The sequence below is a fragment of the Salmo salar genome, chromosome ssa12, assembly GCF_905237065.1.
Source record: "Salmo salar chromosome ssa12, Ssal_v3.1, whole genome shotgun sequence".
In the NCBI taxonomy this organism is placed as follows: Eukaryota; Metazoa; Chordata; class Actinopteri; order Salmoniformes; family Salmonidae; genus Salmo; species Salmo salar.
In genome coordinates this window covers 47,182,931-47,206,467 of record NC_059453.1, presented here as the reverse complement: position 1 = coordinate 47,206,467, position 23,537 = coordinate 47,182,931, and the positions used below count along the sequence as shown (strand labels likewise).

At 44.3% G+C, this 23,537-nt stretch overlaps 1 protein-coding gene across 6 annotated transcripts in view; it reads right to left on the bottom strand.

Moving 5' to 3' along the window:
• Window positions 1–23,537, bottom strand: part of LOC106565254 (histone-lysine N-methyltransferase SETD5) — a 51,352-nt gene that overhangs the window by 6,424 nt on the left and 21,391 nt on the right. For 2 of the 6 annotated variants that reach the window (XM_014132154.2, XM_014132159.2), the window contains exons 2-18: window positions 22,378–22,637; window positions 16,240–16,342; window positions 15,515–15,789; window positions 13,625–13,683; window positions 8,440–8,627; window positions 7,852–7,890; window positions 5,383–5,840; window positions 4,991–5,108; window positions 3,826–3,935; window positions 3,393–3,693; window positions 3,147–3,230; window positions 2,899–3,048; window positions 2,446–2,808; window positions 1,900–2,157; window positions 1,561–1,684; window positions 413–693; window positions 110–166 (exon numbers count right to left, since the gene is read on the bottom strand). In XM_014132154.2, the coding sequence (XP_013987629.1) occupies window positions 110–166; window positions 413–693; window positions 1,561–1,684; window positions 1,900–2,157; window positions 2,446–2,808; window positions 2,899–3,048; window positions 3,147–3,230; window positions 3,393–3,693; window positions 3,826–3,935; window positions 4,991–5,108; window positions 5,383–5,840; window positions 7,852–7,890; window positions 8,440–8,627; window positions 13,625–13,683; window positions 15,515–15,789; window positions 16,240–16,342; window positions 22,378–22,448 (3,039 nt within the window). In that variant the 5' untranslated portion in view covers window positions 22,449–22,637. The remainder of the gene's footprint in view (window positions 1–109; window positions 167–412; window positions 694–1,560; window positions 1,685–1,899; window positions 2,158–2,445; window positions 2,809–2,898; window positions 3,049–3,146; window positions 3,231–3,392; window positions 3,694–3,825; window positions 3,936–4,990; window positions 5,109–5,382; window positions 5,841–7,851; window positions 7,891–8,439; window positions 8,628–13,624; window positions 13,684–15,514; window positions 15,790–16,239; window positions 16,343–22,377; window positions 22,638–23,537) is intronic. The other 4 variants (XM_014132157.2, XM_045691430.1, XM_014132155.2 and 1 more) reach the window with 3 other exon arrangements.

The following is a 23,537-nucleotide window of genomic DNA, read 5'->3' as shown; positions in this document are numbered from 1 at the left end:
CTGCCCTCATCTGTCCTGTGTTCCCTATCCGGTGACACTAAAGCTAACGCATCTAGCCCCGTCTCCAGTGCTCTCACAGTTACTCTGGGTCTGTGGGGTGAATGCCTACCTCTGGAGAGATGGACTCAGGCCTGTGCACAGGAGAGGCCTCCGGAGATGATATGTTCTTGATGGGTAGAAGAAAGACATGAAATACCATTATAAACAGATAGATAGCACAGCGAAAACAACCATGTCTATGCACTGTAGCGTTGTACGCAGAAATGTCATGTGTTCTGGTACCCCACTGACACACGCTCAGTATGTCGTGTGTGTGTGTGTGTGTGTGTGTGTGTGTGTGTGTGTGTGTGTGTGTGCGCGAGCGTGTGTATTTCTGTATGTCTGTGTGTTTATCCGCATCCTTCCAAAGTACCTCAAACTGCAGTGGCGTGTTGCAGCGGCTGGTTGGCAGCGAGGGCAGTGGCGAGTAGCCAGCCATGCCGTTGGACAGCCGGCGCTCCTCGTCGCCGTAGCAGCCCAGCAGCGCGGCGTAGGAGGCGGGGCTGGGCAGGGGTTGGTCCGACGGCAGCGGGGGAGTGATGGGCGACAGGGGCCGCAGCAGCAGACCATGTTCTTCTGAGCCGGGCAGAGGCGGCGCTGCCTCCACCTCCGGGCCATATATGGACCGCCGCTTCTTGGGGGGCGCCGCCAGTTCTTTTTTTTTTTTTAATTGGAAAGAAAAGCAATAGCGTCAGACGATCTGCTGTGACTGGTGTCAGCGCACACCGATGAAAGATCTTTGTTTGGGGTTAGGTTCACTTAAAATGATGTACATGGTTGACTAATTAGGATAAAGTAAGTAAAACAATACCAGACTAATAATAGCCAACGCTAAATACTGGCATGTCTGAGGAAGTGTGCTCGTCAACAGCAAGACTGTTATACCGGACCCGGGTTCCAAAAACAATTTTTTCAACTATTATAAACCTTTCAAATGCTGCATCTGTGCTTGGCTGACCTCTTGCAATGGAACAAAAAAAATGAAAAGTCCCAAAAGTGCAAACATCGTCGACCTTGAAAATGCTCAAAGTATTTGAAAGACTTGGAATAGTATAAACCAGGTCTGTACTAAACTCAGCAAAAAAAGAAACTTAACATGTGTAAATTTTTGTATGAACATAAGATTCAACAACTGAGACAAACTGAACAAGTTCCACAGACATGTGACTAACAGAAACAGAATAATGTGTCCCTGAACAAAGGGGGGGGGGTAAAAAGTAACAGTCAGTATCTGGTGTGGCCACCAGCTGCATTAAGAACTGCAGTGCATCTCCTCCTCATGGACTGCACTAGATTTGCCAGTTCTTGCGGTGAGATGTTACCCCACTCTTCCACCAAGGCACCTGCAAGTTCCCAGACATTTCTGGGGGGGAACAACCCTTGCCCTCACCCTCCGATCCAACAGGTCCCAGACTTGCTCAATGGAAGAAAAACGTTTCTTTTTTTGCAGAGTTTAGATTACAAATGCTACTAGACTTGTTAGTAGACAGTGAACAGAAAAAAAAAGACGTTTGTAGATACCGGCTTTGAAAGGGTTGGGGGTGGAGCTGCTGCTGTTACTTTGGTGGGAGGAGGTGGACTCGGTGCCGTCCTCCAGGCCCCCCGAGCAGAGCCCGCTCTCATCCTGGGCTTGTTGGATCCATCTCTGCACATAGGGGAGATACAAACAGGCATCAGACAAAATACCGGAACACTGAATATCCTTCAAACCTATGAAGGGTAGTGGACAAGTGCACACTTGGTATGCATCCATTTCTAACAGCCCTGTCCTTCTCAAGCACCCACTACACATCACATTATCCATGTACCCCTCTATTCCCCATTGACCCCAACAACTTCCACAACTCCCTCCACCGTTACCTTTTTGAAGGAGCCGTAGGTGGCGTCCACACTGACGGGCCGGCGCCGGCGCTCAGGGTTGAAAGGCGAGCCGAAGCGCACGTAGTGTTTGGGCGCTGTGCAGATGAGCGGGGAGGCCGCAAGGCCTGGCAGCATGTTGAGTGTAGTCGCCAGCACCGTGGGGTCGGTGGTGATGCGCAGTTGCCGCTCCACCGTGGGTGCCTCCTGCTGGACTACCTTGTCCAGCACTTTGTCGTTCAGCCACTCCGTCACCAGATACTGGGGGAGGGAGAGATCATTATTTGCAAACAAATTCTGGAAGACTCGTTACCGCCAAATTCTAAAAAGGGACTTTTTAGCGAGAAATTTGGGAATTATTTTTAACTAATTGTGGAAGAGACTTTTAAGAGCCAAATTCTACATGTGTGTATATTGGACTATAAATGTTGTAATACAAACACAAAAAACAAAAAAACTAAAGAGTTGTCCTGGTTCATTAAATGTTTAAGAAATAACGATTAAATACAAAACTAGATGGTGGTTGGAAGTCAGCCCCATCCCGCTCACCTTCTTAGTCTTAGGCAGGTTGCGAAGGTTGCCCTTGTTCAGAGCACTCAGGCCTTCTCCGTCGAGGAGTTGCCCAGCTCCCAATGCTCCGTCCCCCAGCCTCAGCTCTGTCCCGGGTCCCCCCAGGGGACCCTCCTGCCCCTCGGCCACCACCGCCTGCTCCAGGGCTGCCTGCTGCAGGGCCAGGGCCTGCCGCTGGCGGCGGGCTCGCTGCGATGAGCTGGAGCGGTAGCGCGAGATGCGGCTCTTGGGCCGTGGCTTGGAGGAGCGGGCCGGGGGAGGCTTGGGGGGCGCCGCGAGAGGGGCCAGGAGGGGAGCAGTACACACCAGGGCCTTGTCTGCGTCGGCTGCTAAGGAGGGTTCCTGGAGAGAGAGTCGGGGGGGGTCAATATTGAAATTGGTCACAAAGTTCAAAGAGAGAGTGGCGGTAAGGGGGATGAAAGTCTGACTCACGGTGACGTAGGTGGCACGGCGGGTGCTTATCCCCACCCCTGCTTGGTGGGCCGCAGCGTTAAGCCCCGTGGGGTTCCCTCCGCTCCCCTCTCCAGGCTCCAGGCCCTCCTGTTTAAACTCGTCTATGCCCCCTGCGCTGGGCGTCCTCTTCTACAGACAGAGAGAGTGGGTTACGAACTGCAGACTTACACTATGATTTGATAGTGACAGTGGGTTGGTTGGTGCGACAGGAATTATGTGGCACATACCGGTCTACTGGAGATGAGGACTCCGTTCTCGTCCAGCTCTTCCTCCTCTCCTTCCTCCAGCTTCACCCCATCTAGGAGTCCCTCCTGTAACACACATTACTTTGTGATTGCGAAATGGCGCATTAATTTTCATTACACACACCCCAGTGTGTCTCTGTAGGAAAGCACCACGAGTTGTAAAATCCTCTACAACCCACCCACCCCGTCTCTATACATACACGTCTTTGCACCAAGACAAACACACACCTCTGTGTCACTGTTGCCCAGGCTGACGTTGCCCTGCAGCGTCTCCCGGACCTCGCCACTCTCCTCGGGCGGCTGGTTACTGTCATCTGACATGCCTAAAGGTCCCTTGCCGCCACCTGGCCCCTCCATCTCTCTCCGCTGGGCCTTCCGCCGCCGCGTCTCGGCCCCCGTGGGTTGGGAGGGCGGGGGCAACGACCCCGTTGCGTGGCAGAGCAGGGTTTCGCGCGGGCTCAGGTTGTGCTTCAGCACGGGGCAGTTCTGCTGGTTGCCCTTGTAGCAGGCACAGTCCACCTTGTAGTTACTGCAATAACGATAACAATAAAAGTATTTTCTAAAACCCAGATGGACACTTTAGGGTCGAGATAGAGAAGAGCGAAACCGCACTTTGTGCTGATATAAAAAGGCTTTACAGATATACTTGATTGACACTGACCAGCTATTGAACTCGTAGTCAAAGCCGATGGTGACCTCGGCGTCCTTGATGATTTGCGTGACGGCGTAGATACAGAGGTGGATCATGCCATCAGCGATCATATGCCGAACCTGGAGGGGACAGAAGACATTTTGCATTAGCTTGGCTAGGACTGTATCCACTTCCCCCTAGAACAGGGGTCTCCAACCTTTTCCAGCATGATAGCAACATAAAAAAATAATAATAATGAAACATGTCACAAGCTACTCTTTTTTTCTAGCTTTCAAATAGGCACATTCTTCTCTTCTCCTCTCCCCTGCAACTCTTCCGCAGGTCCTTACTGTACAAGAGAAAGCAGTGCACTGTTTTCTGTCAATATACCTGGTAAAATTATGGTTAATAAAAAAAACTAAAGGGGCGCACTTTCAAATCTGTGATTTATTATAAAATTATGTTTTACTCACTTGTATTTTTCCTGGTTTTAGATTTTAGTATTTCACTCTCAAAATGACAATTGTTCATAGAGAAACAACAAAATTGGATGTTCTGAGTCAATGGTTAAATCATATCAGAAGACCATTTTTTGTTTAGGTCTGGAAGAAAACTACCAAATTGATTAAGTGTAATTCCCCTTTAATTGCACATCTAGCGAGTGAGGAAAGTGCTGTCTAATGTGCTGGTCTAGTGATGGTTCTGTACTGCTGCTGCTCATTTCAAGGCAAAGTTCGCAAATAACAATAGATTCTCATGATATACTTCTGCCAGGTAAGCCTACAATGCAGTTAACATTTCATTGAGAAGGTTTTGGGGAAAGCACCACAGATAAACAGGGGCAACTTTTCTGGAAATTAATTGGCAGATATTGTTTTAGGTTTGGCTTTTTAAGCCAATGGGTGGCTAACCAGGGGTGGGATAATGTCAGTGTTGCGTTGATTAGATAGTAGTTGGGAGCTTGCGGTGTTTGATACTTGTGAGATTGGTCAATAGGCATACATGGCCTCCTCTCCCTATCTCTTTTCCTTCATCTATACTGATGTAAGAGCCCAGGAAAGGTGAGAGCAAAATTCACCTGGTCTGACATTTCAAATGATGAAGTGAACTAAGGAGAGGAGATGAGGGAGTAAGTGTAAACTATTGAGATACACCCAATGCCTTTCTTGAAGAAAAATTAAACAAGATGGCTGACCTCTGCGCTGGGTGTACAGGACCTCCGGATGAAGCGTGCATCATTCCCAAATGTCCGCGCGTCCACACACATCTCCACGTCGTTGAATTTGGAGTAGAACAGCACGAAAGGGTAGGGCCTAGAAGAAGTCAAAATCATGTCAAAACTTGTATTTTTTTCATAATAATACATCCTCAATTTCCTTCATAAAAACCATGCAATGGTGCAGCATATGAAAACAAATATTCCACCTTAAATGTCAGATTTGACATCTTACATATTAGTTGGTTGGGTTGCAAAAAAAAACAAAGATGCCAAATTTTTATTGGGCCTGCTTGAAAAAGCATGGAAGTTTGGGGAACGTTTAGGGAATTCAGCAACCATATGGAGAAGTGTAATGAACGAATGCATACTTTTTGAAGAAGTGTCCGTTGACCTCAAACTGCTGTTTGAGCATGACCTTGCCCCGGTACTCAATGATCAGAGTGTCTGGCTCTAGATCCCTTGACGCCCGCAGGATCTTCCGGTGCTTCTGCACACGCGTCACCCGCCCCAGTTGTAACTGCATCTGAGAGCCAAGCACCGTGTTGTTGCACGCCAGCTCCGTTCGGTTAATTGTGTCCATGGCATTGGCCGAGGCGTTGACCTGGGCCGGTGAGGTCGTCGTTGTCGCTGGCGTTGTATCACCCACTACCACGCCCTCGGCAGCAACAGTAACGGTGGCGGCACGGTGCAGCTGGAGCAGTGTCTGGACGTCAGCACTGTACTGGTTGGCCGTGGCCTCCTCGTACTGGTCCGTCCACTGGCGGATGCGGCTCTCCCATCCCTCCGCTGTGGTCTCGTCCACCGCGCTGGCCTCTGTAGTGGAGTTCTGGGAGGGGAGTAGAATGTTTTTACTTCAGAGCCGTGTTGTGTTGAAAATACATATCTTTTTATTTTATTCACCTCCATTCTAAGACCTTTCATAAATGACCATGTCAGGTGTACAACCTGTGTTTCTTCCCCTTAGATGAATGTGTTATCATGGGTGGGTGGTGCACTGTGCTCTATATCAACTTAACATATGATAATAAAATGGGTGTATTTGTGTTATGCTCAAAGGAACGTGTCACTCAATAGAACCCTGATGCTAACAAAGTGGCACTGATTTCTTCATCCCATTAGCTACTGTTGTGAAGTGTATTTATACATTGATATACAGGACCAGTGAAAAGTTTAGAAACACCTACTCATACAAGGGTTTCTTTATTTTTAGCATTTTCTACATTGTAGAATAATAGTGAAGACATCAAAACTATGAAATAACACATGTAGAATATGTAGTAACCAAAACAAAATAATAATAATAAAAAAAGTGTTAAACAAATTAAAATATATTTTATATATTTGAGATTCTTCAAAGTATCCACCCTTGGCATTGATGACAGCTTTGTACTCTTGGCATTCTTTCAACCAGCATCATGAGGTAGTCACTTGGAATTAATTAAATTAACAGGTGTGCCTTGTTAAAAGTTAATTTGTGGAATTTCCTTACTTCTTAATGCATTTCAGCCAATCAATTGTGTTGTGACAAGGTAGGGGTGGTATACAGAAGATGCCCTATTTGGTAAAAGACCAAGTCCATATTATGGCAGGAAGAGCTCAAATGAGCAAAGAGAAACAACAGTCCATCATTACTTTAAGACATGAAGGTCAGTCAACCCGGAAAATTTAAAGGACTTTGAAAGTTCCTTCAAGTGCAGTCACAAAAACCCATCAAGCGCAATGATGAAACTGGCTGTCATGAGGACCACCACAGGAAAGTAAGACCCAGAGTTACCTCTGCTGCAGAGGATAAGTTCATTAGTTAGCAACCTCAGAAATTGCAGCCCAAATAAATGCTTCAGAGTTCAAGTAACAGACATCTCAACAGCAACTGTTCAGACGAGACTGCTGTGAATCAGGCCTTCATGGTTGAATTGCTGCAAAGAAACTACAAGTAAAAGACACCAATAAGAAGAGACCAAGAAACACGAGCAATGGACATTAGACTGATGGAAATCTGTCCATTGGTCTGATTAGTCCAAATTTGAGATTTTTGGTTCCAATCGCCGTGTCTTTGTGAGACGCAGAGTAGGTGAACAGATTTTCTTTGCATGTGTGGATCCTACCGTGAAGCATGGAGGAGGTGTGATGGTGCTTTGCTGTTGACGCTGTATGTGATTTATTTAGGATTCAAGGCACACTTAAACAGCATGGTTACCACAGCATTCTGCAGCGATACGCCATCCCATCTGGTTTGCGCTTAGTGGGACTATCATTTGTTTTTCAACAGGACAATGACACACCTCCAGGATGTGTAAGGACTATTTGACCAAGGAGAGTGATGGAGTGCTGCATGAGATGACCTGGCCTCCACAATCGCCTGACCTCAACCAAATTGAGATGTTTGGGATGAGTCGGACCGCAGAGTGAAGGAAAAGCAGCCAACAAGCGCTCAGCATATGTGGAAACTCCTTCAAGACTGTTGGAAAAGCATTCCAGGTGAAGCTGGTTGAGAGAATGCCAAGAGTGTGCAAAGCTGTCATCAAGGCAAAGGGAGGCTACTTCGAAGAATATCAATTTGTTTTGATTTGTTTAACACTTTTTGCTTACTACATGATTCCATATGTGTATTTCATAGTTTTGATGTCGTCACTATTATTGTACAATGTGGGAAAAAAGAAACGTTTAATGAATAGGTGTGTTCAAACTTGACAGGTACTGTATATAAATTAACTTCACAGCAGTAGCTAATGGGATGAAGAAATCAGTGCCACTGTTAGCATCATGGTTCCATTGAGTAACCTTTGACTGGTACTGTATAACTAAACAAAAGATCCTCGGGAAGGAATTCATCTTACCTTCATCCTCATGGACTTTCTAGAACCCTCTCTGAAGGCCTGTAAAGACAGACACTCATTTACACAACATTTCAGAGTCTACTCACAGCGTTTAGACAACATTCAGAGGGTCTCCTACTCACAACGTCTAGGCAACGTTTCAGAGAGTCTACTTGTGTTTACACGTTTCAGAGATTCAGCTAAATAATATAGCAAAAATAACTTTATGCTACTAGAAAAAGACCGCAACTTCTCTCTTGGGCTCTAGAGGTATAATTGGCATATTAAGAGCAAGTTAAAACCAGGAACTTTACCATCTTGGTCCTCTTCCTAGCTGTGGGTTTTGCATTTGCTCCCTCATGCCACACAAAAAAAAGTGTGAAAAGGGGCTTTGGCACACTTGGCCATTTTCCCCATACTTATTGGTGTCTTTAGCAAGGATACTCTTTCCATCGCTACCACCTGCATTTAGCCCACATGGTGGCTGGCACCTTCCGCTAGCACTTCATTTGGCACTCTTGCCTGGCATGTCTCGCATTTCACACACACTTAGGACTCTCTGCTAACTGTGCTCTTTTGAGGACTGTGCTCTTACTCCCAAGTTCCTACCTTTATTTTCTTGCCCTTGGGCACTCCGCGGGCCTTCTCCGTGCTCTTCTTCCTCTTCTTGGACTTGTTCCGCTTGACGCGGTTGACTGTGAGTGTGATGCTGGTGGGCGTGTGCTGCGTTGCTGTGTAGGACACCGTGGCGGGCGACACTTCCTCGTCGCCACTCTCCGTGGCGCTGCTATCGCCCACTAGAAGCGCAAGAGAGACTTGAGCATTCACAGGTACTTGGCAAAGTTAGTTTCCACCTGGTCACGCCAACAGTAAAGACTTAGGGTGGGTTTCCCGGAACAAAAAGCTTTTTAAAATAGAGATTCTGCATTGAACTTTTTAGACCAGGTTTAAGGGTGCTTTCACACCAAATTGGTTTGGAACATTTTTTCCGAACTCTGGCGCGTTTTCTCCCTTAGTTCAGTTCGTTTGGACTGGTGTGAACACTATCCACACTAGTGACCGCACTAAACACACCGTGGTTCGTGCAAAAAGGGTGATCTCGGTACGATTCCATTTGTACTGTGGTGTGGTTCGCTGCAGGTGATCATGCAGTCCGGACCAAACACAGTAAAAGAACCAGAGGTTCATTCAGTATTATTGGTTGTTTGACTGCGAGCATTTGATCAAATGCACGCAGTACATTAACATACGGTGAGTAATAGCACATTTATGAGTGCATTCGATGCAGATGAATGGAGAAGGGGGCTATACTGTAGGCTACTGAGCCGGTAGTGAAATTCTACACACCCCTTGCACACAGTCTTCACATTTTGCGGCCTTAACTTCTTATGGCTTGGGGGGCGCTATTTTCACGTCCGGATGAAAAGTGTGCCCAAAGTAAACTGCCTGCTACTCAGGCCCAGAAGCTAGGATATGCATATTATTAGTAGATTTGGATAGAAAACACTGAAGTTTCTAAAACTGGTTGAATGATGTCTAAGTATAACAGAACTTATTTGGCAGGCGAAACACCGAGGACAAACCATCCAGGAAAAAAAATTAAATAAAAATCACTCTTTTCAATGGGGTTTCCTTGAGAATCTAGAATTCTAAGACCGTTGCTTGCAGTTCCTATCGCTTCCACTGGATGTCAACAGTCTTTAGAAATTGGTTGATGTTTTTCCTTTGTATAATGAAGTAGCAGCCCTGTTCAGAACGAGGGTAGAGTGAAGTGTACTGTTTGATAGAGGCGCGTGACCTGAAAAGCAAGCTCCACTTTGTTTTCCTCCGGTATTGAACGCAGTTTATCCCTTCTTAAATTTTATCGATTATTTACGTTAAAAAATACCAAAAATTGTATTTGGAAAGTTGTTTGAAATGTTTGGATAAAGATTACAGGTAAGTTATGAGATATTTGTAGTCATGTTGCGCGCGTTGGAACCGGTGTTTTTCTGGATCAAACACGCCAAATAAATGGACATTTTGGATATATAACGACGGAATTAATCGAACAAAAGGACCATTTGTGATGTTTATTGGACATATTGGAGTGCCAACAGAAGAAGCTCGTCAAAGGTAAGGCATGAATTATATCGTTATTTCTGAGTTTTGTGTCGCGCCTGGCGGGATGAAATATGTTTGTTTGATGGGGTGCTGTCCTCAGATAATAGCATGTTTTGCTTTCGCCGTAAAGCCTTTTTGAAATCTGACACGGTGGCTAGATTAACAAGAATTTGAGCTTTAATTTGGTGTATTGCACTTGTGAATGTATGATTATTATTATTATTTTTTTTAAATAGATCTTTAAAAAAATACAAAATATTTGGCGCTCTGCCATTTCACCGGATGTTGTCAAATCAATCCCGTTAACTTCTTGGTGACAGGGGTCGTTTGACATGTTTCTATGAACGGTAATGGAACTATGACTTTTCGTCTCTGGTTCTGCGTGTTATGCCTTTGGATTAGTGACCTGAACTCGTGAACAAAACGGAGGTATTTGGACATAAATATGTAGTATTTCGAACAAAAAGAACATTTCTTGTGGAAGTGGGAGTCCTGGGAGTGCATTCCGACAAAGATCAGCAAAGGGAAGATGTATAATACTAATTCTGAGTTTAGTTGACTCCAAAACTTGGCGGGTAACTGTATAGCTTGCTTTGATGGCTGAGCTATGTACTCAGAATAATGATAAATGTGCTTTCGCCAAAAAGCCATTTTAAAATCTTACACAACGGTTGCATTAAGGAGTAGTATATCTATAATTCTTTCAATAACTGTTGTAAAGTCTATCAACGTTTATGATGCGTATTGATGTGCTCATTCACCGGATGTTTTGGTGGGAATACATTTTCTGAACATCACGCGCCAATGTAAAATGGGGTTTATGGATATAAATATGAACTTGATCGAACAAAACATACATGCATTTTGTAACATTGAGTCCTGGGAGTGTCATCTGATGAAGATCAAAGGTTAGTGATTCATTTTAGCTGTATTTCTGGTTTTTGTGATGCCTCTCCTTGCTTGGAAAATGGCTGTGTGGTTTTTCTTGTCAAGGTGATGTCCTAACATAATCTAATGTTTTGCTTTCGCCGTAAAGCCTTTTTGAAAATCGGACACTGTGGTTAGATTAAGGAGAATCTTATCTTTAAAATGGTGTATAATACTTGTATGTTTGAGAAATTTGAATTATGAGATTGTTGTTGTTTTGAATTTGCCGCCCTGCTATTTCCCTAGCGTCCCACATAGCCCATATTAGTTAACGGGATTTGAGCTTTAAAAAGTTCATAAAACATCTAAAAAAGGATTACATAGTATTTTCAAGTAATGAGGTGGCAGCATCCTGTTATGCGTGTCATTGGCAGGGACTGGGGTGTTTCATATGTCTTTTGATCCTGACAAAGGAGCAAAGCTCACGTAAAAAGTTAAAGGAAAACCTGCCTCAGCCTTCTGAAAACCTAACCTTGGGATAGAGTTTTATCAGCAAGAAATTTACACAGATTTCTATGCCAAAGACACACCAGAATGGCTCTCCAAGAGATGTTGCGTGTTCATGAGTGGTCTAGCCTCTGTCCGGATTTAAATTTGTTTGACAATCAGAGTCAAGGATTAAATATCGCTGCGCATCAATGATTCCCAACCAAATTTACTGAGCATGAGAAATTTTTACCAAAACAATGGACATATGTTGCCCTAAGAGTTGTGCAAAGTTGGTAGAACACTCTTCAAAATGATTCACAGCTGTAAACTCTGAGGTGTGAAGACATACGCAACCAAACTTTCACTTTGAGTATGTGGAGTAGGTCGTTCAGATCTGAAGGAACAAAATCCAATGCAATCCATTTTTATATTTAATTTTAAGGCAGCAAAATGTGAAGATTAGTTAAAGTCGACACACCCCTTGCACAGGCACTGGAGTATACTCTTCTCCTCCGGCGGCCGTTGTCACAGTTAGTGGATATTGCGCGGTTTCCTCACGCATTTTGTTGGATGACCAAAGCGAAAGTAATAAACTCAGCAAAAAAAAGAAGTGTCCTCTCACTGTCAACTGCGTTTATTTTCAGCAAACTTAACATGTTGAATCTTATGTTCATACAAGTATTTACACAACAGACAAACTGAACAAGTTCCAGACATGTGACTAACAGAAATTGAATAATGTGTCCCTGAACAAAGGGGGGGGGGGTCAAAATTAAAAGTAACAGTACTGCAGTGCATCTCCTCCTCATGGACTGCACCAGATTTGACAGTTCTTGCTGTGAGATGTTACCCCACTCGGCCCTAGCCCTCACGCTCCGATCCAACAGGTCCCAGACTTGCTCAATAGGATTGAGATCCAGGCTCTTCGCTGGCCATGGCAGAACACTGACATTACTGTCTTGCAGGAGATCACACACAGAACGAGCAGTATGGCTGGTGGCATGCTGGAGGGTCAGGTCAGGATGAGCCTGCAGAAAGGGTACCACATGAGGGAGGAGGATGTCTTCCCTGTAATGCACAGCGTTGAGATTGCCTGCAATGACAACAAGCTCAGTCCGATGATGCTGTGACACACCGCCCCCAGACCATCCACCTCCAAATCGATCCCGCTCCAGAGTACAGGCCTCGGTGTAACGCTCATTCCTTCGACAATAAACGCGAATCCAACCATCACCCCTGGTGAGACAAAACCACAACTCGTCAGTGAAGAGCACTTTTTGCCAGTCCTGTCTGGTCCAGCGACGGTGGGTTTGTGCCCATAGGTGACATTGTTGCCGGTGATGTCTGGTGAGGACCTGCCTTACAACAGGCCTACAAGCCCTCAGTCCAGCCTCTCTCAGACTATTGCGGACAGTTTGAGCACTGATGGTGGGATTTTGCGTTCCTGGTGTAACTCGGGCAGTTGTTGCTATCCTGTACCTGTACCTCCAGGTGTGATGTTCGGATCCTGTGCAGGTGTTGTTACACGTGGTCTGCCACTGCGAGGACGATCAGCTGTCCGTAATGTCTCCCTGTAGCACTGTCTTAGGCGTCTCACAGTACGGACATTGCAATTTATTGCCCAGGCCACATCTGCAGTTCTCATGCCTCCTTGCAGCATGCCTAAGGCACGTTCACGCAGATGAGCAGGGACCCTGGGCATCTTTCATTTGGTGTTTTTTTAGAGTCTGTAGAAAGGCCTCTTTAGTGTCCTAAGTTTTGATAACTGTGACCTTAATTGCGTACCGTCTAAGCTGTTAGTGTCTTAACGACCGTTCCACAGGTGCATGTTCATTAATTGTGAAACAGTGTTTCAACCCTTTACAATGAAGATCTGTGAAGTTACTTGGATTTTCACAAATTATCTTTGAAAGACAGGGTCCTGAAAAATGTTTCTTTTTTTGCTGAGTTTATGAAGCTTGGGACACAAGTTATGCTTCTTGATAAATCTTTCAGTGTTAACTACCATTTTCTCCAATAAACAAATTACTCGTATGAACACATGGTTGTTTAACATTTGGCAATGTGAAACCAACCTGACCAAACGCGAAAAATACAACGTAACAGATAAATCCAAAGTCGGATTCGTACTATAGCTACGAAATGTGTGTGAAAAGCCCTAAACATAATCAGTGTCCAGGAAAACTGGCCCATGGAGTTTACGTGGTTTAGTTGAGGCCAAGTGGCACCATGTATATACGTAACACCAATGCATTAATGTGGTGGCTGTATGCGTTTTCCATACTTGGAATACGCACAGTGAGATGTATGTTATGTAGTCTGTCATTCACCATACCTGATACATTTTCTTGTTTCCGGCGTTGGCCGTCCAGTCCTTTCCTCCTGTCTAGCCCCCTGAACTCACAGAAATGAGAACATTACAATCAGGAAATTGCAGATCTTATAGGCCTTTAGCAAGGTGATATATATACACATGACTTATACTATGTCTATTAATCTAAGACAAATAGAAGTGGTGACCCACCATTAACGTAGATAGATACACACACACAGTTGAAGTCAGAAGTTTACATAAGCGAGTTTTAATGACTCCAACCTAAGCGTTTCAACCACTACACAAATTTGTTGTTAATAAACTATAGTTTTGGCAAGTCGGTTAGAACATCTACTTTGTGCATAACACAAGTAATTTTTCCAAGAATTGTTTACAGAAGATTATTTCACTGTATCACAATTCCAGTGGGTCAGAAGTTAACATACACTAAGTTGACTGTGCCTTTAAACAGTTTGGAAAATTCCAGAAAATGATGTCATGGGTTTAGAAGCTTCTGATAGGCTAATTGACATCATTTGACATCATTTGAGTCAATTGGAGGTGTACCTGTGGATGTATTTCAAGGCCTACCTTCAAACTCAGTGCCTCTTTGCTTGACATCATGGGAAAATCAAAAGAAATCAGCCAAGACCTCAGAAAAACAAAACAAGTCTGGTTCATCCTTGGGAGCAATTTCCAAATGCCTGAAGGTACCACGTTCATCTGTACAAACAATAGTATGCAAGTATAAACACCATGGGACAACGCAGCCGTCATACCGCTCAGGAAGGAGACTCGTTCTGTCTCCTAGAGATGAAAGTACTTGGGTGCGAAAAGTGCAAATCAATCCCAGAACAGCAGCAAAGGACCTTGTGAAGATGCTGGAGGAAACCGGTACAAAATTATCTATATCCACAGTAAAACGAGTCCTATACTGAGATAACCTGAAAGGCCGCTCAGCTAGGAAGAAACCACTGCTCCAAAACCGCCATAAAAAAATCCAGACTACGGTTTGCAACTGTACATGGGGACAAAGTTCATACTTTTTGGAGAAATGTCCTCTGGTCTGATGAAACAAAAATTGAACTGTTTGGCCATAATGACCATCGTTATGTTTGGAGGAAAAAGGGGGAGGCTTGCAAGCCGAAGAACACCATCCCAACCGTGAAGCACAGGGGTGGCAGGATCATGTTCTGGGGGTGCTTTGCTGCAGGAGGGACTGGTGCACTTCACAAAATATATGGCATCATGAGGAAAATTGTGTGGACACATTGAAGCAACATCTCAAGATATCAGTCAGGAAGTTAAAGCTTGGTCGCAAATGGGTCTTCCAAATGGACAATGACCCCAAGCATACTTCCAAAGTTGTGGCAAAATGGCTTAAGGACAACAAAGTCAAGATATTGGAGTGGCCATCGCAAAGCCCTAACGTCAATCCTATGGAAAATTTGTGGGCAGAACTGAAAAAGCGTGTGTGAGCAAGGAGTCCTACAAACCTGACTCCGTTACACCAGCTCTGTCAGGAGGAATGGGCCAAAATTCACCCAACGTATTGTGGGAAGCTTGTGGAAGGATACCCGAAATGTTTGACCCAAGTTAAACAATTTAAAGGCAATGCTACCAAATACTAATTGAGTGTATGTATGTAAACTTCTTACCCACTGGGAATGTGATGAAAAAAATAAAGGCTGAAATAAATCACTCTCCTATTATGGTGACATTTCACATTCTTAAAATAAAGTGGTGATCCTAACTGACCTAAGACAGGAAATGCTTACTAGGAATTGTGAAAAACTGAGTTTAGATGTCTTTGGCTAGGTGTATGCAAACTTCCGACTTCAACAGTACACACACACAGAGCGTACCATGTATTCAGAACCTTTTCTCAAAATGGCTACTGCCGGCTCTCACCTGCAGCTCTCGCACTTAATGAGGAAGCCATCCTGAGTCAGGCTGCAGTGGCACCAGCTGGCCACGGCCCCTTCTTCCTCCGACGAGCTGTCGCTGTCAGCAGAGTTCTCCTCCTGGTGGCCGTTGTCATGGTAGCGGGAGGTAGGGCCGCGTGCCACGCCGTTGAGCTCCATTCGAGGGATGATGGTTTGGGAGAGCGGTGAGGCGGGTGGGGTGGGGGGAGGGGGCGCGCCATAGTTGTGATCCTGACAACACACAACGGAAGACTGTTGCATCTTCAAACAATGGGTGTTCAGGTACAAAAAAAAAAAAAAGAGGAAGGGGGAAACGGAAAATGGAAGACGAATGAAAATGAGGGCAAACAAAATGGTACGTGACAATACAGCATGTTAGCTAAAAACGCACGAGGGCGCTGGAAACGTGTTAATCAGCATTAGCGATTCATAGCATTGAAGCCTTGCGCCGACTATTTTGCTACGTTTTTCTAGATACTTAGCATGTCATGCGGGACTCTCCTTCCTCTCGGATGTAAGACTACGCTTGCAACAGTACTGGCCTTACGCGCTCATGGGCCGACACATTCATTTAGTATACTGCCGAAAAGTCCATAAGGAACATCTTACAAAAAAGGTACTTGATCGGAATGTTGATAGTCAGATATGAGAGAGACTGGCCTATAAAATTGGCCACATTGTGATAAAGGAAGAAAAGAGCGGTGTACTCACAGTATATGGTAGTCCCCGATACCCATGACTCTGTGCACTCACACAGCTGTGGTTGGGGTAGTTTTTCTCATTCACGGCAGGGCTTGCTTCCACTGACTCAGGGCTGAGAGAGGGAGAGAGAACGAAAGCGGTAAGCAGGAGAAACATACATGGACAGTAAAAGAGTAATGGAAACAGACACACCGAGAAATCGGACTGCTGATAGGTACTTAGCACAGTTGGAGGCTGTTCCTTCTCTTGCAAGAACAAAGATGAACTAAATGCTTTACCAATAAATAATTGAATTCACTCTCCATTATCCCATACTGCCAGTGTCAGTTCGCTTGCTAGCGTCGCCATTTAGCACAACACAGCTAGCTACTCCATCGACTCGACAGACAGGCAGCTGCTTCATTCAAAAAACAAATCCATTGTGATTTAATTATAATGTTGCTAACTACACTAGTTCTCTATACAAATATAAAACACAACATGTAAAGTGTAGGTCCCATGTTACATGAGCTGAAATAAAAAGATTCCAGAAATGTTCCATACGCACAAAAAGCGTATTTCTCTCAAATGTTGAGCACACATTTGTTGACATCCCTGTTACTGAGTATTTCTCTTTTGCCAAGATAATCCAGCCATCTGACAGGTGTGGCATATCAAGCTGATTAAACAGCATGATCATTACACAGGTGCACCGCGTGCTGGGGACAATAAGGCCACACTAAAATGTGCAGTTTTGTCACACAAAACAATGCCACAGTTTCAAGTTGAGGGAACGTGCAATTGGCATGCTGATTGCAGTAATGTCCACCAGAGCTGTTGCCAGAGAATTGAATGTTAATTTCTCTACCATAAGCCACCTCCAACATCATTTTACAGAATTTGGCAGTACGTCCAACTGGCCTCACAACCGCAGACCACGTGCAACCACACCAGTTCAGGACCTCCACATCCAGCTTCTTTACCTGCGGGATCATCTGAGACCAGCCACCCAGAGAGCTGATGAAACTGAGGAGTGTTTATGTCTGTAATAAAGCCCTTTTGTGGGGGAAAACTCATTCCTGATTGGCTGGGCCTGGCTCTCCCGTGGGTGGGCCTAAGCCCTCCCAGGTCCACCCATGGCTGCGCCCCTGCCCAGCCATGTGAAATCATAGATAAGGGCCTAATGAGTTTATTTCAATTGACTGATTTCCTTATATGAACTGTAATTCAATAAAATCGTTGAAATTGTTGCATGTTGCGTTTATATTTTTGTTCAGTTTAAATAGCCAAGAAACACAAGGACAGTCTCACTTCCATAGACTTTCGTTTCAAGTAAATAAGTAACAGAGCAGCTTGCTAGTTAGCTTACATTAGCTCCAGCATGCACAAGCCAAACAAGCTACTGCCACCTTGTGGCCTGGAGTACTTAAATGAAGCAAATCGGAGGCAAAACTGTTCTTTGTGAACAACAAAAAGTTAACTGCCGACATTCTGGGCAGAGGTACTAAGTACCTACCGGCAGTCAAATTTCTCAGTGTGTCTGACCCTTAAAAGAGTGTAAAACAAAAGTTGGAGAAATGCAGGAGTTAAAGATAGAACAAGATCCAGATATAGGGAAAAGTTAGGAGATTTAGAACGAAATGTCATATCGAGAAAGAGTAAACAAAACTACAGGGAAAGCCATTTTCTAACTACTAAGCAGCTAAGCTTGGTCATATACATAACGCAACAGACTGAAAACAGAAAAACAACAGAAGACAACCTAAACTTGCCAATAAGACATGCCCGTTGTCACTTATCATCACAAAACGTCTTGGTATAGTTTGTCTTGATGAATACTACCATGTTGGGGGGGTTCCTGCATTAACCTGCTTTACTTGTAAACAACTCTAAGGTGATATCTCCTAGACCTGTTGTGTACACTAGATGGCGCCACAGCCCAAAACATCCTCAACAGCCAAGGGAAGTCTGGGTGAACGATGACAATTCAGGAAATGGAATGTCAGCGGCCATGATGCGTGTTATGCAACTCCCCCGTTGCCCTTTAGCAGAGGTCTTGGTGGGGGGGTGAAGAGAACCTTGTCTTTTTACCCAACAACTAACAGTCCTGGTACACGTAACCCTGCCGAACAATATCAAATGTCAAAAGGCTACATGTCAAAACAAGAAAATATTACATCCCGGCTGGTGATTTTTCTAAATGTCGCCCATGTCTGCTTTTCTGTTTCTCATTGTTTTCATGTGAGGTGAAATCCCCCACCCTGCATGCCTTCCCCTGAGTCAGGTTGGGTTTCTTAGAAGGGAGGGTATGGGGGAGGGGAAAGAGCCTGATCCAGCTACATTCCATAGAAGCTCAGTCATCTGGCTCACCTACAGGGTAGTAGGAGCACTGGGTTCAGGTTGTTTTCCCTGTGCAGTCTGGAGCCATTTCCTCATACAGCACTCAGCAGAGCAGCTGGCCCTTGTTCCAATACTTGTCTGATTTAGCCTCAGCCACCCTAAATCCATCCTTGGGGTCATCACTGATCAGTTACAGACTCCGTCCCAAATGGCACCCTATTCATTTTTAGCAAAAGTAGTGCAGTATGTATGGAATAGGGTGTCATTTGGGTTGAGTGCAAGGCCTGACAGGGGAAGGAGGGTTCAGATCCTAATGGTCCCTCACGCTGCCTTCTGCCCCATAGATAGAAAGTAGGGATGCACGATATCTCGGTGAACATATCGGAATCGGACGATATTAGCTGAAAATGCCAACATCGGGATCGGCCCGATGTCTCGTTTAAACGCCGGTGTGCAAAACCGATCTCAAAGCTGACGTGCATACCTACATAACGTAGGTACAAGACGTAATGACTATGTAAAATTTTGCGCTACACGTGCAACACAGCATTCCTAATCTATACCACGATGTCTGCTGTGTGGATCGAGCAATCAACAAATCGAGCAGTCATTTGAAAGAGTAAAAAAAAAGTCAGCAAGACAACTCAAAAGGCGAAAACCATTAACGCCAAGATAAATGGCATTCATTGCCCTTGAAAATGAACCGTTCCGGTGATGAGCACCGGTAAACATGTTGCCCTAACGGAGTTACACAGTAATAGCTTCACTGCTATTGGCTTCAAAACATTCTATGGAACGCCGTTTGTGTCTTTGCGTGTCATAAGATACCAAGCTTTTAAATTTGACACGTCCAATATCAGTTCTATTATAGAATGTTGTGTGTTCTGAATTTGCATGTGCAAGCCACGCGCCACCACTACTATCAGTAGCACTGTCAAAGCTGTACCAAAAAAGTCTGCAAACAAGCAAACACCGGCCACGAACGACGCATTTACAATACCACGTTGGTAATGAAGCATTATTTGTTTGACCGCAACTTCTGGGGTAGCTAGCTTTAGCTTGATACCTAGCTAGCAGCAATACAGCCAGCCTGAAAACAATGACCAGTAGAAACTGCAGTCATTTTCATTATTCTTAGCAATGATTTAGGAATCCTTGTGAGTAAGTATCACGTAGGTAACGTTGTTCACCTATTGAAATTGAACTTCAAATAAATAGCTAGCCAGCTACTTATCCGTGTTGCTCAAAGCTAACGTTATAAGCAGGCTAGTGAGGCTCGACCGGACCGGGTTGTGTTGTGAAGCTAGCCACAATAAGGATTAGGCTCAACAGTGGAATTTAGCGGTTTGCCTTCAAAATAAAAGTCCCTATTTGAAAGTGCCGCAGAAGGTTACAATTGGTGGAATCATGCCATATTTAGACTAAATAATGTTAAAACAAGGTTGGAATGTGAAGCAATGAAATGGGGTCAGTCTACTCGGTGACACCCACAGAACACAACTGTGAAGAGTTTACGCAAATATTAGCATTGTAGCTCTTATGGCGGGACTCACCTCCCCAGTCAGCCTATTGTGTGTATTGACATTCATATTGCACTGTACAGCCGTACCTAAGGATTGGGGATCAATGAAATGGGTTCCCAGTCTACTCAATACCCAAGATATTTTTTCCCCAACATCATCCTCAGAGAGACTCCAAAACATCCATGCAGTATTGGTTTTCTTCGGGAATACTGTTCAATACACATAGGTTGATAACACATGTGGCTCAATTCACAGTTGTTTCAGAGTCCCGCAATAAGAGCTACAACGTTAATGTTCTCTGGGTGTCACTGAGTTGACTGATACTCCATGTCATTGATCCACAATCCATAGGTAAGGCTGTACAGTGAAATAAGTATGCCCTAAACGCAATTCTAAAGTATAATACATCCAGTGTGATTTCAGATTTGACAAATTAACAAATTGTCTTTTGTTGATTTTATATTAATATTCCAAACTCATTTAGCATGATCTATTCAATTATGGCATAATTGTACTATTTGTATTCATTTGCGTCACTGTCAATGACATACTTATTTTGAAGGCTACCCGCAAAGTCCACTATTGTGGCTAATTCTTATTGTGGCTAGCTTCACATAGATGGGTCTGACCACATTTTAGACGACACCTAGCTATATAGTTAGCTAGCTACTGAAACGGATGTCGTTTTGCTATGTTTTTGGGGATGAACATTGCTTGCATTTTTTTGACCAGCACTGTAGGTGCGCGAGACAACTATACCAGCATCATAGCATACGTATCGATGAAACGTAACACAGGAAATACGAGTGATAGTGTAATAATAACTACGTTAAAAAAATTAATGCGTTAAATTATTATGTGACGTGCAGTCATTTTCAGGTCCAGATTGGTCAACAAGCTTATTTGACACGTCAAATAGTGTTATTTGACACAAAGACCCAAACGGTGTTCCATAGTATGAGATATCCTGGTTGACAATGAAACTGAACAAATTAACAACGAAACAGCACAGCAAGTTAAAGGAATAGGTTTTGATTACGTTTTACTGGTAATGGGGACATATGTAAATGCCAACAAAATAACTTTTTGGTCAGTGTGGTGTATGTGTGTGTAACCTTTATTTAACTAGGCAAGTCAGTTAAGAACAAATTCTTATTTACAATGATGGCCTACCCCAGCCAAACCCGGGCCAATCGTGCGCCGCCCTATGGGACTTCCAATCACTGCCGGATGTGACACAGCCTGGATTCGAACCATGGACTGTAGTGACGCCTGCATCACTAATAGAAAGGCATCCGGTAGTACTCCTGTATTCTGTCTAGGCTTGGGCGGTATATGGAAATAACCACGGGATAGGTTTTCAATACCATTAAAACAATTTAAACATTTTTTTTTTAATAAATGTGAATATTTGTAGCTACTTAAATACCTGCTGTCAACTTGAACAATACGTTAGCAGATAAAGAAGATCATTCTTCATTTCACCTGAAACATTTTTCATTATGAAGTTTACTGGTACTCCCTAGTCACGTGGCATTTGTTTACAAGCACACAACGACGAGAGCACGCGCCAGGTGATCTAGTTACAGTATGGCATTCACAACTAAATGTTTGGAAGCTGGATTTCTTTTAACTATTAAGTTAACGGTCTAAAAATGTGCTGAATGCTCAGCAGTTGTGCATTAGGTTTGCTGATTTATTAACTTGTTAGCTTGATTTTGGAAGAAGCGTCGCTTGGTAACAGCAGAGAACCTCCTCCTTATCAAGAGTCTTGCTGTCTAATATTTGTTTTGTGCATGCAGCAAACTTTGTAGCATTCTTGAGTTACTTGTATAACTTTATGAGCTGGGATGTTTGTCCTGCAAATAATTTAGCTCCGACACTATAAAATGTTCACAATGCACTTGTTAGCATTCTCTATGGGATATTACATGTAATTGTTAGTATTGGATTAAAAAGTCTCAGTGGGGTTTGAAAATAGCACCCTGTGTTCAGTGCTGATATTACCGAATATCCTGGTATGGCAAGGTCGGTATGAAAGTATGACAATCAGGATACCGCCCAAGCATAATTCTGTCTGTGGTGGGCCCCAGCTTCCTGGTTTAGCTTGGAAGGCATTCACTGTGACCTACACTTTCTGATTCTGACCACAGTGAAAACAAAGCAATAGCTAGTTTAGAAACGTTTTGAACTACCGCACATGGCTTGTTGGGTTGTGAAAAGAGACGACACACACACACACACACACACACACACAAACCCTAGCATCCCTATCCTCAACCCCCTCCTCCCCTGTGGTACTCACTCTGATCCAGCAGCCATATCTGAGTAGGACGTTTCTGGTGTGGTGACTCCCAGCGCGATTACTATGCTCATGACGTCCAGCACAGCGGCGCGCAGGGAGGAGGGGGAAGGGGGGAGGGAGAAGGAGGGGGGAGGGTGGGATGGGACAGGGGGGAGGAGGAGAGAGGGGGGGAAATCACGGGGTCTGAACTGTAGTGACAGACCAATCCAGGGGTGGGGCGCCGCAGAGCCGCAGCCGACGGCTCACGGACATGGGGAGACCTGGGGAGAGAGCGAGAGGACAGGAGTGAGACAAACACGCACCCCAGCGAGCGCACGCGCACACACACACACAGACGCCCACACGCCTAAATACACACAAGGAAACAAGTGAAGAGTCAACAAATACTTCTGACCATGAACTTGAGTTGGGTATAGCCTAAAATACAGGTAGAACAATAGAAATATAATCTATATATTCTAGATTATATATTTCTATGGGTAGAACACCAATATATGGACAAGCATAAAATTTGGTCTCCCGCTGCTGTTAGTACACAATTGGACCATTTAATTTGGATTCTCAATGAACTATCGTGAGTCATACAATTTTAGAGGTCATTCTAAATGTTGGGGCTTGTAAATCGATACAACAAGCCTAAAAGAAAGGCTACAGAAGTTGTCCCATACACCGGATAGGTGCAGTTAAATGTTTTGCAGGGTCAGCCATAGGATATGGCGCCCCTGGAGCAAATTAGGTTTAAGTGCCTTGCTCAAGGGCAAGTCCACCGATTTCTCACCTTGTCGTCTCCGGTATTCGAACAAGCGACCTTTCAGTTACTGGCCCAGAAGCAATACTCTGTCTTACCTAAAAGCCAAATGCAAAACAGGGGGCAAACTGCTGCAGCCCCATGTTCTGTAAGTGTGTGTGTGAACAATGAACTTGATTGAGTTTCAATACCATGGGTCGGCAGCTAGGTCTAAATCCTAGACAAGTTGGAGAATAGGCCTAATGTTTATAGGGTGTTTCCACACCAGTGTGGACAGGGAATATTTTTGCCATCTCAGATTCTGCTCTGAATTTTCACAAAGAAAATTAATTGGGAGGAAGGATGTTTATCAATATGTTGTGTCAAATGGACAATGCGCCAATCCTCTCCAAACTGGGATGGTATAATTTGA